Here is a 16,381-nt window from a genome sequence, read left to right as displayed (position 1 = left end):
CTGCCCATTACTGATTGCATAAGCGTGACTTACAAATCAAGGAAACAGTTACTGACAATCTTGGTGAAATGATGCATTGGTCCAGCAACTAACTGGAAATTGTTCAATCCCCACCACAAATATTCTTTATTGCTTTCTTTAAAACTTTCCCCTCAGCCCAAAGAATCTGTTGCAGTTGATAACAATGACTAAAATAATTCTAACGCAGGCCACAGCTCTGTAAAACACCACCAAGAATCCACTCCTGAAACTTTGGTTAAGCTCCAATTCAAGAAGGAATGATTTTTTTTTTACAACTTCCAAAGATTTCAGTTTTTAATAGGAGTCTAAAGTTCAAAAGAAGATTGAAATGTGAAGACTAAGGGAGATTTGCCAAGGATGCTTTCTCACTAGGACAATGAGAAAAATTGTAGCTCTTACATGGATACGTACATTTAGAACAGAGGTCCACAAACTCTTCAGCTCATTGACTCCATCAAGAAGTTCATATAAACATTTATATGAAAATAATTTAATAAGTACTTTTAGAATAATAACATCAACTCCTTGGATAATCCCATTGATCCTTGGGGTAAATATTGACCATTTTGGAAAACCCCGGTATAGAGGATGCAGAGCAGAGGTGGGTTCCTACCAGTTCGCACCGATTCGGTAGAACCGGTTCATCAAATCTACCGAACCGGTTAGAAGAGGTTCCACCAGTGGACCCGGAAAGCAGGCCACACCTACAGAAGAGGTTCCAAAAAATTTTGAAACCCACCACTGGTCCTTGGATATGATTATTCTACACTATCATGCTCACATTTATAAAACTCAGTGCCTCTGTGAAAGGTAAGGATGACTACTGCGTTTGTGGTGCAATCAGAACATTGCGTGTGTTGAAGTTGTTTTAACGCAAACCAAAGATTCCTTTTAAAAAACAAGTTTACATCATATTCTTATGCATGCCAGTGCTGTGTGTGAGGTAATTTAAGGTGGTTCTGACAAGTGTCGTCGGCATCTTCATATCTAGTCACATGGGCGGCAAGCCACTCCCATCCGGTCACATGGGCGGCAAGCCACTCCCACAAAGGAGGCAGAGTAGGTTCGAACAATTTTTGAAACCCACCACTGATGCAGAGTCACATAACAGCATCCCAGATAAAGCTACAAAGGTTGTAAAAAGTGGGATTTATTAAAATATCCTTTATTAAACAAAAACAACAAAGAAATGTTCAACGTATATGTGTTTATGTGTTATATAAAATTCCTTAGAGATTTACTGATTTATCAGTTTTACATTTCTTCTGCTTATTCCTCAAAATAATGAATATAGAGAAACGCCCAGATCTAGATATGTTCCCCCTTTCACAGATTATATATTACATGGATCTTAAATAAACATATATATGTATATATTTACACATTTACAATAGGTTTCCTTAAATTGACATTCACCACAAACTTTCATTTTGAAATTTTTAATATTCTGTTAAAAGCATGTGGTCATTTTTTTTAAGGCCCCCTAATAATCACATCCACTTTTGGAGTATATAGATTTTAATCCTATTTCAGTTTTTACAGCATGTTTTACACCTGAAAAAGCTATTCATCTATGGCTCCATAGCAAGTCTTTTGTCTATGAAAATGAGGGTTTACAACCTTGTTATTCAAACTTGGCAACTTTAAGATGTGCGGACTTCAAGAACTGAAATCCACACGTCTTAAAGTTGCCACGTTTGAAAAACAATGGTTTACAAACTACTATTAGACATTTCAAAGATCTCCACATTAACCGTGAGCCGCTTCAGACATTACAGAAATGCTTAATGCAATCTTGGATCTTATATATGCCTAGTGTTACTTCTATGCTGTAAAAGCCAGCTCCAAATTGGAGTTTGAGGGGGGGGGGGGAAGTATCCATGGTCCAGAGTTTGGCATTCTTCTGGTGTACATATTCATTTCAGTAATGAAGAATGTCTGCTACAAAACTTGAATATTTGAAAAGAATATTTTAAAAAGAGGACAGTTAGCACTATCAAAAAATGGAACCTTTGCATCTTTAATAGAATAATCGTTAAAACATTTTATTTGAAAATCATCTGTAGTGAATTAATTGCTTAAAAAATAGTTAACATTCGGTTACTGTTTTCATCCAGGGATTTTCATTTCTAATCAGGTCGCAGTTTATTTTGTGAATGGTGCAAGAAGTTTTAGAGTCCCACAAATATTATTAGCGGCCTCCATCTGATAATAGTGTAAAAATGGAATATAGCACTCTTTTGCCAACATAGGTTTCCGCCACCTTGTGAAGGAGTCACACCATGACCCATTACAACTTCTAGGCAAATAATTTACCACTAAGCAATTCAACTAGACAAAAATGTAACAGATAATCAAGACACAGAGCCAGGATCTGAAAGCTCCAGCAAACGCAATGCAGTTCTGAAATATGAAGTCAGTTTTAATGGCACTTGCTAGCTTAAGTAGCCTGATTGCACTTTTGGAATTAAAATAAGCCATCCAGATGTTTGTCTTCTTTACTTGAGATCCATCAGCATGGAAGCAGGATTCTCCAAGTAAGATTTCCACAAGTTAGAGAATCGAGACATGGTTGCACCGTCAATGATTCTATGATCAGCTGACCAGCTCACATTCATTATTTGTACTTTAAATACCACACCTTTACTGTTAAATCGAGGAAGGGCCTAAAAATTTAAAAAAAAAAAAAGCAAAAATGATGTAAGAAAAGCAGTGGATTAATTCATGAGAATTTCCCACACCTGAGCAGCCTTACTGATAAGATAATTACAAGGTATTTACTCAAGATTTCAAAGCATATGAACAAGCATTAACAGCAATTAAATGTACAGCTCATTTTGACAGCGTAATAGGCATAATGGATCTTACAACAATATGTGAAAATAATTTAGGAGTCCAGATTTGGTCAACTGAAAGTAATTAGTAATGGGGGGCTCTTAAACTATAAGTTTCCAAGACATCACCCTCTATTGCATTTAAAAAAAATAATAGATTTTATATTAATATGAGCAATACTTTTGGGATTTGACATCCCCACAAATTAAGAATACACATTAAAAAAATCCAATATTCAAATTAGGCTATAAGTCTAATTTGATTAGGTCCCTAAGTCTCAAATGTGTATTCTGTGAGGACATTTAAACCTTAGGACAATACTCAAATATAAGACATCAAAAGAAAAAGCTATTATTGTTAATAATCACTTGCTAGGTTACTATAACAAAGAACAACTTGAAACTACATGTGAAGTATTAATGAACATGATTTAACCTATAGACTGTATAAGACTACGATAAAGTTAGAAAACCAATACAAACATTTATTAGGGAGATCTTTCATAATTCACAGTGAAAATACCTGTATTTTTCCCAGAGCACCAATAGCTACTTCAGGAGGAAGGATCACAGGTTTTGCATAAGTGCCCCCAATCTAGGAAGCAAAAAGGGAAGTTAACACTTTTGAAAATCAGTAAGCTTTTAGTGATGTCTCTTTTAGGCAGGTTTTAAAGCAGCTTTTTTCAATCTGGAACATTCCAGACAAATTATAATTCCCAGAAACTCTAGTCAATATAGCTGATGTTCATTCTAGGTGGAAAATGTATTTTGTTTAAATATCATTGGGGAAATAAGTGACATGACACTTGGGGTACAAGAGACCCCACTTCTTAGGGCCGAGGTGGTGCAGTGGTTAGAGTGTTGTACTGCAGCCACTTTAGCTGACTGTTATCTGCAGTTCGGCTGTTCAAATCTCACCGGCTCAAGGTTGACTCAGCCTTCCATCCTTCCGAGGTGGGTGAAATGAGGACCTGGACTGTGGGGGGCGATATGCTGACTCTGTAAATCGCTTAGAGTGGGCTGAAAGCCCTATGAAGTGGTATATAAGTCTAACTGCTATTGCTATTGCTATTCTTGTCTTTGAATCCATTCTATAGACACTCAAGCATTAAAGGAAGGCCAGTAGATACCTTCTCATAGAAGCAATGACTTTATCCTTTGATTCTCCTAAATTACTTCAATCCCCCCCACCTTCCCCACCCACACCCAGAGGTAGCATTCAGCAGGTTCTGACCAGTTCTGGAGAACCAGTAGTGGAAATTTTGAATAATTCGGAGAACTGGTAAATGCCACCTCTGACTGGCTCTGCCCCCATCTATTTTCTGCTTCCCAAGTCCCAGCTGATTGGGAGGGAATGTGGATTTTGCAGTATCCTTCCCCTGGAGGGGGGGAGGGAATGGAGATTTTACAGTATCCTTCCCCTCCCCACGCCCAAGCCATGTCCACCAAGCCACACCACGCCCACAGAACTGGTATTAAAAAAAATTTTGAATCCCACCACTGCCCCCTCGCCTTTGATAGAGTTTATGCCCCCATGATATTCCAAACAGTTTATCAGTTCAATGTTATATGCTGTTTAACTTACTGTGCCAATGTTGGAAAGTGTGAATGTTCCTCCTGTGAGGTCATTTGTTCCCAGCTGGTTAGCTGAGCCCAATTTTTGAAGGCGATTTAGTTCTGAAGCAACTTCAAACACACTACAAGCCTGGACATTTTTCACATTAGGGACGAGCAAGCCTTGTCCTGTGTCCATGGCAATTCCAATATTGTGCGAAGCCTAGAAATGCATGGAAACGCATTGCATTGGTTTGTATAGAAGGAGCTCTCGTCACTCTTGGCAAAATAAAACATTTCTCATTTAATCACTCTTCCATTATTCTTTTATAAGTTGCAAAACTTACAACCTGTATCTAAGATACGTCGTGATGGTTGTAAAATAGGCTATCAGGAAAAAAAAAAACTTTTTTTGCCGTGTCCATTAAGAGAATGCTGCAGTTGTTCAATGAACCAATTGTTTGTTATGGGTGTGGTATTGCTGAAAATGCCAAATTACAGTTTTACAGTATTCTCAAGACTATGAGAACCTGCAAACAGATGTAAAGATAAAGGTAAAGATTCCCCTTGCACATATGTGCTAGTCATTCCCGACTCTAGGGGGTGGTGCTCATCTTCATTTCAAAGCCGAAGAGTCAGCTCTGTCTGAAGATTTATTTATTTATTATTTATTTGTCTTGTATGCCGCCCACTCCCGGAGGACTCCGGGCGGCTCACAAAAGACAAGGGAAAGGGGGAAAACGAGACAAAGACAACGTATTAAAAACAAAACCAACATTCACAATTTCTGTGGAGGTAGATGCTTCTCAGCCCCCCCCCCCCACCAGCCTGCTGGAACAGCCAGGACTTGGTGGCTTTGCAGAAGGCCGGGAGGGTAGTAAGGGTCCGGATCTCAACAGGGAGCTCATTCCAGAGGGCCGGAGCTGCAACAGAGAAGGCTCTCCCCCGGGAGAGCCCGGGAGAGCCTTCTCCGCCACGTCCCTCAGCTGTGAAGATGTCTCCGTGGTCATGTGGCGAGCATGACTAAATGCCAAAGGTGCGCGGAACGCTGTTCCCTTCCCACCAAAGGTGCTTCCTATTTTTCTACTTGCATTTTTACGTGCTTTCAAACCGCTAGGTTGGCAGAAGCTGGGACAGGTAACGGGAGCCCACTCCGTTATGCGGTGCTAGAGCTTCGAACCGCGAAACTGCTGAACCTTTCTGATAGACCAACTCAGCCTCTTAGCCACCGAGCCACCACGTCCCTCAGCTGTGAATATCCCTTAGCTGTAAATGTATAAACAGCTGTAAATATGACTATATTGTGGCGGCCTGGAAGTGGTCAAGTGACCATGGAGGTGGCGGGTTGGGCAACCATCCAAACTTTGAATCTAGGTCATAAGTAGCTCCAAGGCAGAGCCGACATAACTTTGAATGTTTGCTAAGTGACTGTTCATAAGTGAAGGATTATCTGTGAGACAATCGAGATTTTAAGCTGTCAAGACCTGGCTTTTCTGGCAGGCCTGGGGCTGTCGACCTCATTGTTGAGGTCCAGCCCCGACTGAAATGAATGTATTTGTGTTGTTTTAACTTGTCTTTTTATTTTTATTTTTTATTTTCTTACTTTCCCCTTCTGTAAGCTGCCCGGAGTCCTTCGGGATTGGGCAGCCTATAAATAAAATTAAACTTACAAACTTACTTACAAACTTAACAGAAAAAAAAAGCGATTTCAAGAATATTGGAGTGCTCGCAACTACCTGTCAGCAACTCCATCAAGAAGCTGTGACTTTTCTCAAGATTACCCTGCTGGCCTCTGCATCTGTCAAGTGACTCCAAGAAAGATGTGTTTGATTTAAAAAGGGGCCACTAGGGCTTACACGCATACCCCCGTGAGCTCCCAGAACCGTGGCACGACAAAACCGCGGTCCACTAAAGTGCGCCCGATTAAAGCGTGTACCTGATGTCATCAGCAGCGCGACAACAGTGACCGCGGAGAAAAAAGGGTGCTTTAAAAAGCACTTTGAAAGCAAGCCGATTCACGTTAAGGTAAGGGTTAGGTTTAGGGTTAGGTTTAGGGTTAGGTTTAGGGTTAGGTTTAGGGTTAGGTTAAGGGTTAGGGTTAGGGTTAGGGTTAGGTTAAGCGTTAGCGTTAGGTTTAGGGTTAGGTTAAGGGTTAGCGTTAGGTTTAGCGTTAGGTTAAGCGTTAGCGTTAGGTTTATGGTTAGGTTAAGGGTTAGCGTTAGGTTTAGCGTTAGGTTAAGGGTTAGGTTTAGGGTTAGGTTTAGGGTTAGGTTTCGGGGGGTTAGGTTTAGGTGGTAATTTTAGCTTTAGCGCTCACAATGTGCTTTTTTCGTCGCGCTGTGATGACGTCAGGTACGCGGTTTCGTCGAGCGCGCTTTAGTCGACCGCGGTTTTGTGGTGGAACCCCCAAATCAGCTTTTTTCCTTTAAACTTGCACCGTCTTGATAATTATACCAAAGGTTATTACTAGATATAAGTAGCACAATAGAAAGGTCACATTTCCATTAAGAGTATATTCCTTGTAAGATAAATTATTTTAGTCAACATTTCCCCGATGTCCTCTTGAATCAGAGGCTCCAAGAGGCTTTCAAATACACACACACACACACACCCCGGAAAAGAAATAAGGCCAGAACAATTAAGTGGCAGACTCGTGCAAAATTACTGTTCTCATATTGAATCCACGCAGTGCCTCGTCTCTTTCTGAGAATCCAGCCGGAAGGATAAGCTTTCGTTGAGTATTAAAATAGAGACAATACTCCTAGCAATGAGGCTGCAGAAAAAAAGACCTGGAACCTTTCAGTGTTTTATTTTCTATCTGCAGGATACATTGAAATGTACCTTTACTGAAAATTAAACAAAGCTGGACCGATTGAGGAGGTATTAAGAAACTACTTTTTAAATCATATACAAACCTTGTATGTGATGTTTTGGCAGTTTTCATCCACGGAAGCATTGAGAACGGGATAATGTAATAAGGCTAGAGAAGCAGCCTGTTAAACATATAAAAAAATGCATTACACTATAATTTATACAATTTTGAAGTCCGTATGTGTATGAGAGGGAGAGGGGGAAAAAAAGAAACAGAGAAAATAAAAATGTATGACATTAGCTCCTTGACTGCTAACTTTTAGTATGAGAAGGGTATTTTCCAGCATTCTTCTTTCTGACAACCTTTGTACCTTGAGATGTTCATCAAACTCATGTTAGTCAACATCATGAAAAAAAATCAAGGGACTAGAATGTTTCCTGACATATTTGATAATCCTGTGCCACAATATATGGCTAGTGGAACCAACCTTTAACTCACCTTTAAAAAGAAGGGCATAAAAGTGAGTTTGATCCCCCGATCTTTTGCGAAAGGTTTCAAGTCTTCTCTCAGCTGGATGAGCTGAGTGAGGTCAACCTCATCGCAATAACCGAAGTGAGGAATTTTCAAAGCAGCATTCATAGTTTTCACCATTGCCTTCTGAAATCCTAAAAAAACAGAGAAGGGAAACCATTTACCATTAGTGATGCTCTTGTTGTTTTGCTATTGGGGGAAAAAATAAGTTAGTTTTGTTTTTTTCAAAAGTCTCTTTTCAACCATTGGTTAGAAAAAATAAGTTACGCAATATTATAATTATCCAATCAGATGTATGAGAAAATCTGGGGGGAAACTGAGCCGAGGTGGCGCAGTGGTTAAATGCAGCACTGCAGGCTACTTCAGCTGACTGCAGTTCTGCAGTTCAGCTGTTCGAATCTCACCGGCTCAGGGTTGACTCAGCCTTCCATCCTTCCGAGGTGGGTAAAATGAGGACCCAGATTGTTGTTGGGGGCAATATGCTGACTCTGTAAACCGCTTAGAGAGGGCTGAAAGCCCTATGAAGCGGTATATAAGTCTAACTGCTAAAACTGTATGCTTAAGGAAGTGTCAGTTATCTAAGAGGAATCCTGTAGAATCAACTTTGCTAAAGATGTTTTTATCTATTGCATTCAACGGAGACAGTCAATAGCTATGGAAAGTCATCAGGATTTGGGTGTGATATTTTTAGGAAGTCTGTGTGTCCCTGCATTTTATACTTCTCATAACTCTGTATGATAGCTTTCATGGCCTGAAATTATAGTTGAGTCCTTCAGACTCTACAACACCACCAGTGAGTTAGGCAGAAGCAGTTAAAATGAATAATATAACACCCAGTCTTGTTGCAACAGAAGGTTGTTCTCTAGCAAAATTAGAATGTTGGACACTAAGATATTATTACTGCAATCCAGGAATCCCCAGAAGTTACTCAATTTTCTAGGAATCAGGAAATTAATCCAACTAATTCCGTAAAATTACATAGAAAAATGTAGGCTTCTAAATTTGAGAAATAATTCCGAAAAACAATCTAAGAGATAAAAAACAAAAAACCACGGGGCTAGTTAGCAATCTTGATCAGGTTCAACATTCATTTTCCTAAAACAATGATCTGCATTGCAATCTGTACATTTATCAGGACCCAGATTCAATTTATTAGACCGAACTACCGGCTGCATTTCTGTATTTATTGAGGGGAAATCTGGAACTTAGATTGATGTGTAATTATGTAATCATGTCAGTGGTGGGTTCCGGTTCCCGTTGCAACCGGTACGGTGCAACAGGACCGGGCGTCCACATGAACATGCGCAGCACGTGCATGCATGCATCCTTACCTCTTGTGACGCCTCTGCAACGCTCCAGCTGCTCGGCGGAGCGTCGCGCAGGCGCCGGGCACTCTATAAACCTGTGCGGAAGCACCAAAGAGCTCAAATACAGCTAAGGAGGTTGGGCGGGCAGGCGGGCCCTCTGGAGCACCGTACAGGAATGATTCCCGGTGCTCCGGGCAGGCACTGGTACGCCCGTACCGGGGCGTACCACCTGCAACCCACCACTGAATCACGTGCTTACTTTTAGCACTATAGTATAGATACTATGCATCTATCTATATCTATATCTATATATCTGTTTCTATATTTCTCATATAATACTTTTTAAGAATGGAAACTTATTTACTGTGCCACTTTGTGCCTATAAGTTTATAATGGATTCTATAGTTAGAACAATAATTAGTATCTTGGAACAAGCAATATATCAAAGCTACTATGCTATCTTCCAAAGTCTGTGCCTGTAATATTTCTGCACCATGAAAAATGCCCAGGTTTACTTTTGTAGTTGCTTCGTTTGCTTATTAATTGTTAACCAATTCTTTCAATTGGGGTGGCTTACTAACCTGTTCTGACCCCCCCCCTCCTCCGTCCAGGAACGAAAGCCGAGACAAACGTCAATGAGAATGTTTTTTAATAAGTCCAGACTCTCGTTGGCTGAAAGCCAAATCAACAAAGAGATAAGCACTTTGGCAGCAAGTCCTACAAACCTTGGCAGCAATGCAAACAAACTCTGGCAGCAATCCAGCCTGCCAAGTTTGTTTCTCGTTAGTCCTTAACGTTGACTTCTGCAAGAAGGGCGTGGCACAAGCAGTCTCTTTTATAATCTGAAGAGGAGCTTAATGAGCATCAGCTGAGCGTAATTATCTCCTGTAATTACGTAGTTGTTCCTGATGCCCTTCGATGGCGTGCATCCCGGAACAACTCACAGGTGGTTTCTGGATCACTCTCCCTTGTCTCCTCCCCACTGGTCCAAGGCTCAGGCGCCACCTGGTGGCCAACCAGTCTCTCTGTGCCCTGCTCAGAGTCAGAACCCTATCCAGGGTCCCCCACATCCTCCAGAGCCGACTCATAGGGCCCCTCGCTGTCAGAGTCTGGTGGCAGCTCCAATGGCTCCTGCTGGGCCACAACACTAACCTATGTTTGAAGTGCCCTCAATCAACATTCTTTAGAAGATCTATGTAACTTTATACTTCTTGCTCTTGGGCTCATTTGGGTGCAAGAGACTAACGGCCCATTGTAATCTGCTAGTTTTGGAACTAATAAACATTGCTTGGATTCTCTCTAATTGTTGGTGTGGATCAGTGAAGTTTCACCACATTTCTGAAAACAATACTGATTGTCAGGAAAACTCACCCAATCAATATCAACAGCTAGAGAGGATATGAACACCTATTTTAGTGGTTCTACTACAATTCTGACAATAACACCTCAACATAAAAGAGACAGGTGTGGAATGCCCCAGATCACAAATGTAGCAATAGCATTTTGTAGTTGTCATTTTATAAGTGTTTCACACACGCTATTAAAATTACTTTTCCCTACTCTTTACCAGATAAGGCCATTGTTCGATCTTTCGCTGGGATTATGGGTTTAGAAAGTGGCGTTACAATTCCTGCAGCTTTCTCTTTTGATGTGTCTTCAGCAAGATCTGGTTTTGAGGAAGGTGCAGTGATCTCAGGCTTTGGTGACGGAGGTAAAATTGCTCCAGTCTGCTTGGCTAAGTAGTTAAGAATGTCTTCTTTGAGAATACGGTTGTCTTTCCCCGTTCCAACAACTTCACTCAGCTTTATCTGAAAGACACAGGACAGCCAACAATTCATAGTGATGTAGCCATCCCAGTTGAACCTCATAACCAGTCCCAGCTGATCGGCTGGGTCTTCTTCTGTTGCCCTGCACAGAACGGAGCTGGAAAGCAGGTTAGTGGAGTGGGGAAGGGATGGGGATTTTACAGTATCCTTCCCCTGACATGTCCACCATGCCGTGACCCGACAAATGCGCGCACGACAAAAGTGCGCCGATGAAACCATGGCGCGAAAACCACGTCATCAACACACCTACAACAGCACGCCGACAACAGTGCGCCGACAGAAGCGTGATTTAAGTTAAGGTAAGGGTTAGGTTCAGGGTTAGGTTTAGGTTCAGGGTTAGGTTTAGGTTTAGGTTAAGGTTCAGGGTTAGGTTTAGGGTTAGGGTTAGGTTCAGGGTTAGGGTTAGGTTCACGGTTAGGTTTAGGTTTAAAGCGCACTTCTGTCGGCACCTATTGTTCACGCGTTTCTGCGCTCATTCGTCGGCACGGTTCAGAACTCGCGGTTTTCTCGCCGCGGTTTCATCGGGCGCGCTTTTGTCAGGCGCGCTTTTGTCAGTGAACCCACCACACCGCGCCCACAGAACCCGTAGTAAAAAAAAAAAAATTAATCCCACCACTGCAGTAGACCAGGGCTTTTAAAGAGGCAAGCATATGATTGGATCACTTATGGAGCAAAACCTTTCATTTATAAAGTACCATATTTTTTCGGATTATAAGATGCACCGGAGTATAAGACGCACCACGATTTTGAAGAGGTAATTTGTTTTTTAAAGTTTTTGCATTCTGCAGGCTTTCCAAACCCTCTGCACGCCTCGCGCAGAGTTTTGGGAGGCTTGTAGAGTGCTCCTGGGGGCTGGAGAGACCCAAAAATGAGCAAGAAACGCCCCATTTTTTGCTGTTTTTTTGCCAAACAAAAAAAAAAGGGCATGCAGGCTTTGGGAGGCTTGTAGAGTGCTCTTGGGGGCTGGGGCAAAAACGGCCCTCCCCAGCCCTCAGGAGCCCTTTGCAAGCCTCCCAAACCCTCTGGACGTCCATTTTTGCAAAGGGGGCGGGGTTTTGGTAGGCCAAAATGCTGTATTCAGTGTATAAAACAACATCCAGATTTTCACCCTCTTTTTTTAGGGAAAAAGGTGTGTCTTATACTCCAAAAAATACCGATTTCAATTCGATTTCGATTTTATTGTATTTCTATGCCGCTCTTTTCCCAGAGGGACTCAGGGTGTCTCACAACCAAATCGGGGTGGGGTGGGGTGTACAAACAGAAGGGGAAAAAAAGAAAGAAAGACAACGGACAACATAACATCACAATTTTAAAAACAATCCACAGCCACACCATTCGAGCGGGGACAGGAACTCATCAGCCCCAGGCCTGTTGGAACAGCCAGGTTTTTAAGGCTGTGCAGAAAGCCTGGAGGGTGGTGAGGGTCCGAATCTCCACGGGGATTTCGTTCCAGAGGGCCGGAGCAGCCCTCGGTAGTTACCGTAATTACCAAATCTTAAAAGTTTATAGTTAGTTTCTCCAATCAGTGATGATTTTGGCATGTAGGTAAATGTACACGTGCTACATATTTACGGTTCCACCACAAAACCGCGGTAGACTAAAGCGCGCTCGACGAAAGCGCGTACGTGACGTCATCACAGCGCGACGAAAGCAGCACGCTGTGAGCGGTAAACTTAAAATTAACGCGTAAATCTAAACCTAACCACCCCAAACCTAACCCTAAACCTAACCCTAAACCTAACCCTATACCTAACCCTTAACCTAACCCTAAACCTAACCCTAACGCTTAACGTAACCCTAAACCTAACCCTAACCCTTAACCTAACCCTAACCCTAACCCTAACCCTTACCTTTATGTGAATCGGCTTGCTTTAAAAGCGCTTTTTAAAGCACCCTTTTTTCTCCGCGGTCGTATTTGTCACGCTGCTGATGACGTCAGGTACGCGCTTTAATCGGGCGCGCTTTAGTGGACCCCGGTTTTGACGGGTCACGCATATTTACAATACAAATGGTACATCAACTGCAAGAACCCTTGATTCAGTAATTTAAAAGCAAAACCTACATTGTTTTCCATAGCAAGGCGGCGAACAGCAGGGGTTACTAAAGTCTTATGGCCTTTGATTTGCTGGTGCATCTGTTCTTCACTGAACACGGCTGGGGTTTCAACCACATCTTCTTCAGGAGTTACAGCTGCAGATTGGACCCAAAATGAACAATGTGGATTAAGTGAAGTGGAACCAGTTCTGTATAGTGATAAAGGGGCCAGGTGCCGGGAGTTCTAGTCCCACCTTAGGCATGAGAGCTAGTTGGGTAACTTTGGGCCAGTCACCCCCCTCTCAGCCCAACCCACCTCACAGGATTGTTGTTCTAGAGAAAATAGGAAGAGTAAATAATATTAAGTACAAATAATCCTCAACTTACAACTATTCATTTAGCTGTTTTGAAGTTACAACGGCTTTGAAAAAAGTGACTTACGACCATTTTTCACACTTACGACCGCTGTAGCATCTCCTTGGTCATATGGTCAAAATTTGGATGCTTGGCAACTGGTTCATATTTATGAGAGTTGCAATGTCCTGGGGTCATGTGATCAACCTTTTGTGACCTTCTGACAAGCAAAATCAATAGGGACGCCAGATTCACTTACTACCTTTAACAACTATGTGGTTTCAACAGGCGACATTACATTGTTATAATAATGTGTTGTGGCCCAGCAGGAGCCGTTGGAGCTGCCACCAGACTCCGACAGCGAGGGGCCCTATGAGTCGGCTCTGGAGGATGTGGAGGACCCTGGACAGGGTTCCGACTCCGAGCAGGGCGCAGAGAGGCTGGTTGGTCACAAGAAGGCGCCTGAGGCCAGGAGCAGCGGTGAGAGCCAAAGGGAGCGTGCTCCCGAAGTCAAGCCTTGGAGCAGTGGGGAGGAGACCAAGGAGTGTGATCCTGACGTCATGCATTGGAGCAGTGGGGAGGAGACAAGGGAGTTGGTCCTGGATGCCCAGCAACGGAGGGCTAATAGGCGTAAAGAACAGTTGCGCAGTTACAGGAGATAATTGAACTCAGCTGGTGGTAATTAGGCTCCTCTCAAGACTATAAAAGGAATGGCTTTCCACACGCTCCTCGCAGGAGTCAACGTATTTACTAGAGCTGGAAAAGCTATCGTGGCTCTCTTGGCAGGCTGGATTGCTGCCAAGGTCAGTCTGTGCTGGATTGCTGCCAAGGTCTAGTCTCTTTGTTAATAAATCTTTCAAGTATCTTTTTCTCGGCGTGCTTTGGTGTAGGACGAGGAGGGTCAGAACAATAATGTAAGAACGCAGGAGCTTCTAGCCTTTGGCCCACTTCACAAAAAGAAGGAAAGAAAGTCAGGACTGAGCTGTATGAAGAAAAAGGAAGCCCCTATCACCATGATTGCAAACCTATGGCACGCGGGTGGCACGCAGAGCCCTCTCTGTGGGCATATGCACCATTGCCAACTATTCTTCTGGTTTCGGTTGCACGCATGTGTACTGGCCAGCTGGTCCAGCGGCGGGCAGGTGGTCTTCCAAGATCCAATACGCGCATGTGTGCACACTGAACCCGGAAGAGAGCAGCTGGCTGGCAGGCATGCGCATGATTGGACCCGGAAGAGCAGGTGGCCGCCACGCGCAAGTGCACCGACCAGCAACTCTATTCCGGGTTCTGTCGTGCGCATGCGTACCGCCCAGCTGGTCCAGGGTGCATGCATGCGGCGGGCAGGTGCTCTTCTGAGTTCCTCTGCGTGCATGCATGCCAGCCAGCTGGTCTTTGTCCGAACCCGCTGAACCCAGAAGAGAGCAGCTAGCCGCCACGCGCAAGCGCATTGGCCAGCTACTCTCTTCCGAGTTCTGGTGCTCCAGCACATGCGCTCCAGTTTCGGCACTCAGTGTTGAAAAGGTTAGCCATCATTGTCCTATCACATTTGATCAAAATAATAGTATAAGATATGTGTTCTGACCCCCCTCGTTCCACACCAAAGCACACTCTGAGCCAAAGATACTTTATGCAATTTATTAATAGACAGGCAGGTCCTTGGCAGCAAACCGGCACAGATAAGCCCTGGCAGCAATCCAGCACAGATAATTGAATTTGAATTTGAATTTATTAAATTGAATTTATTATTGAATTGAATTGAATTTATTAAATTTCTATGCCACCCTTTTCCCCGAAGGGGATTGCCCTGGCAGCAATCCACCCTGCCAAGCTCACAATAATGTTCTCCAACATTCGTTCCTGTGTTGACTTCTGCAAGAGGGCCGTGTGCACAAGCAGTCTTTTTATAGTCTGGAGATGAGCCTAATGACCACCAGCTGAGTGCAATCACCTCCTGTACTTGCGCAACTGTTCCTGACACCTATTAGCTCTCCAGTGCCGGGCATCCAGGAACAACTCACTACTGGACTCCGGCTCACTCTCCCTTGTCTCCTCCCCACTGGTCCAAGGCTCAGGCGCCTCCTGGTGGCCAACCAGCCTCTCTGCGCCCTGCTCGGAGTCGGAACCCTGTCCAGGGTCCTCCACATCCTCCAGAGCCGACTCAGAGGGCCCGTCACTGTCGGAGTCTGGTGGCAGCTCCAACAGCACCTGCTGGGCCACATCACAAATCATATTCAACGCTGTTGATTACATGGTGACATCCTGACTCAGCAAGGAAAAGAAACCAATATTACCTTTTACAGTAGCTGTTTCTATATCCACCAGTGGTTTCCCCACCTGGGCAATTTCATCCAACCCATAATGGAGTTTTCTAATGATTCCATCATAACGGCTGCTGATTGTGACCGAGGCTTTATCACTTTGTACTTCACAGATGCTATCAAACTGAGACACAACATCACCTTCTTTTACATACCTGAAAAAAGGGGGGGGAAAAGTCGTGTGATATCCACAAGGATAAATCTGATCTCCAAAAATAGCTTTCGTAAGATCTCAGCAGGTAATCAACCTGTTCTGGAAGGTAACCAGGTTAATCTGGTACTTAGATGGGAGACCACAAGCAAGCTCTAGAGTAGCATCCAAGAAGTCAACAATTAGTCCAGAATGCAGCCGCGCGAGCGATACTGGGTGTACCTAGGTACACCCACACTACACCTATCCTCCGCGAGCTGCACTGGCTTCCTATTGGTCTCCAAGCACGATTCAAGATGCTGGTTATCACCTTTAAAGCCCTACATGGCCTAGGACCCGGATATCTACGAGACTGTCTTCTGCCGCACACCTCCCTAAGACCGATAACATTGCACAGGATGGGCCTTCTCCGGGTGCCTTCAGCTGGACAATGCCGGCTGGTGACGCCTCGGAGTAGGGCCTTCTCTGTTGCCACTCCGGCCCTGTGGAATGAGCTACCCCCAGAGATCCGGACCCTACCCACTCTCATGGCCTTCCGAAAAGCTATTAAAACCTGGCTATTCCGGCAGGCCTGGGGCTGTTGACCTCTGGATTGAGGTCCAGCCCCGCTTAGATTGGGTGCATGTTGTGTCTTTTTTA

General features: G+C 43.6%; 1 protein-coding gene across 1 annotated transcript in view; it reads right to left on the bottom strand.

Annotated features, from left to right (window-relative positions):
• Positions 1-1,141: 1,141 nt before the first annotated feature.
• Positions 1,142-16,381, bottom strand: part of DBT (dihydrolipoamide branched chain transacylase E2) — a 29,792-nt gene continuing 14,552 nt past the window's right edge. Inside the window, exons 4-11 of the mRNA XM_087719239.1 lie at positions 15,565-15,746; positions 12,948-13,075; positions 10,627-10,867; positions 7,720-7,886; positions 7,325-7,402; positions 4,441-4,632; positions 3,379-3,450; positions 1,142-2,687 (exon numbers count right to left, since the gene is read on the bottom strand). Coding sequence (XP_087575365.1) covers positions 2,520-2,687; positions 3,379-3,450; positions 4,441-4,632; positions 7,325-7,402; positions 7,720-7,886; positions 10,627-10,867; positions 12,948-13,075; positions 15,565-15,746 — 1,228 coding nt within the window. The 3' untranslated portion in view covers positions 1,142-2,519. The remainder of the gene's footprint in view (positions 2,688-3,378; positions 3,451-4,440; positions 4,633-7,324; positions 7,403-7,719; positions 7,887-10,626; positions 10,868-12,947; positions 13,076-15,564; positions 15,747-16,381) is intronic.

Source organism: Thamnophis sirtalis, unplaced genomic scaffold (assembly GCF_051295495.1).
Source record: "Thamnophis sirtalis isolate CommonGarterSnake01/CBP01778 unplaced genomic scaffold, rThaSir2_p1.2 scaffold_7, whole genome shotgun sequence".
NCBI classification, from domain to species: Eukaryota; Metazoa; Chordata; class Lepidosauria; order Squamata; family Natricidae; genus Thamnophis; species Thamnophis sirtalis.
The sequence above is the reverse complement of the archived record's forward strand: the minus strand, read 5'-3'. Positions and strand labels throughout refer to the sequence as shown.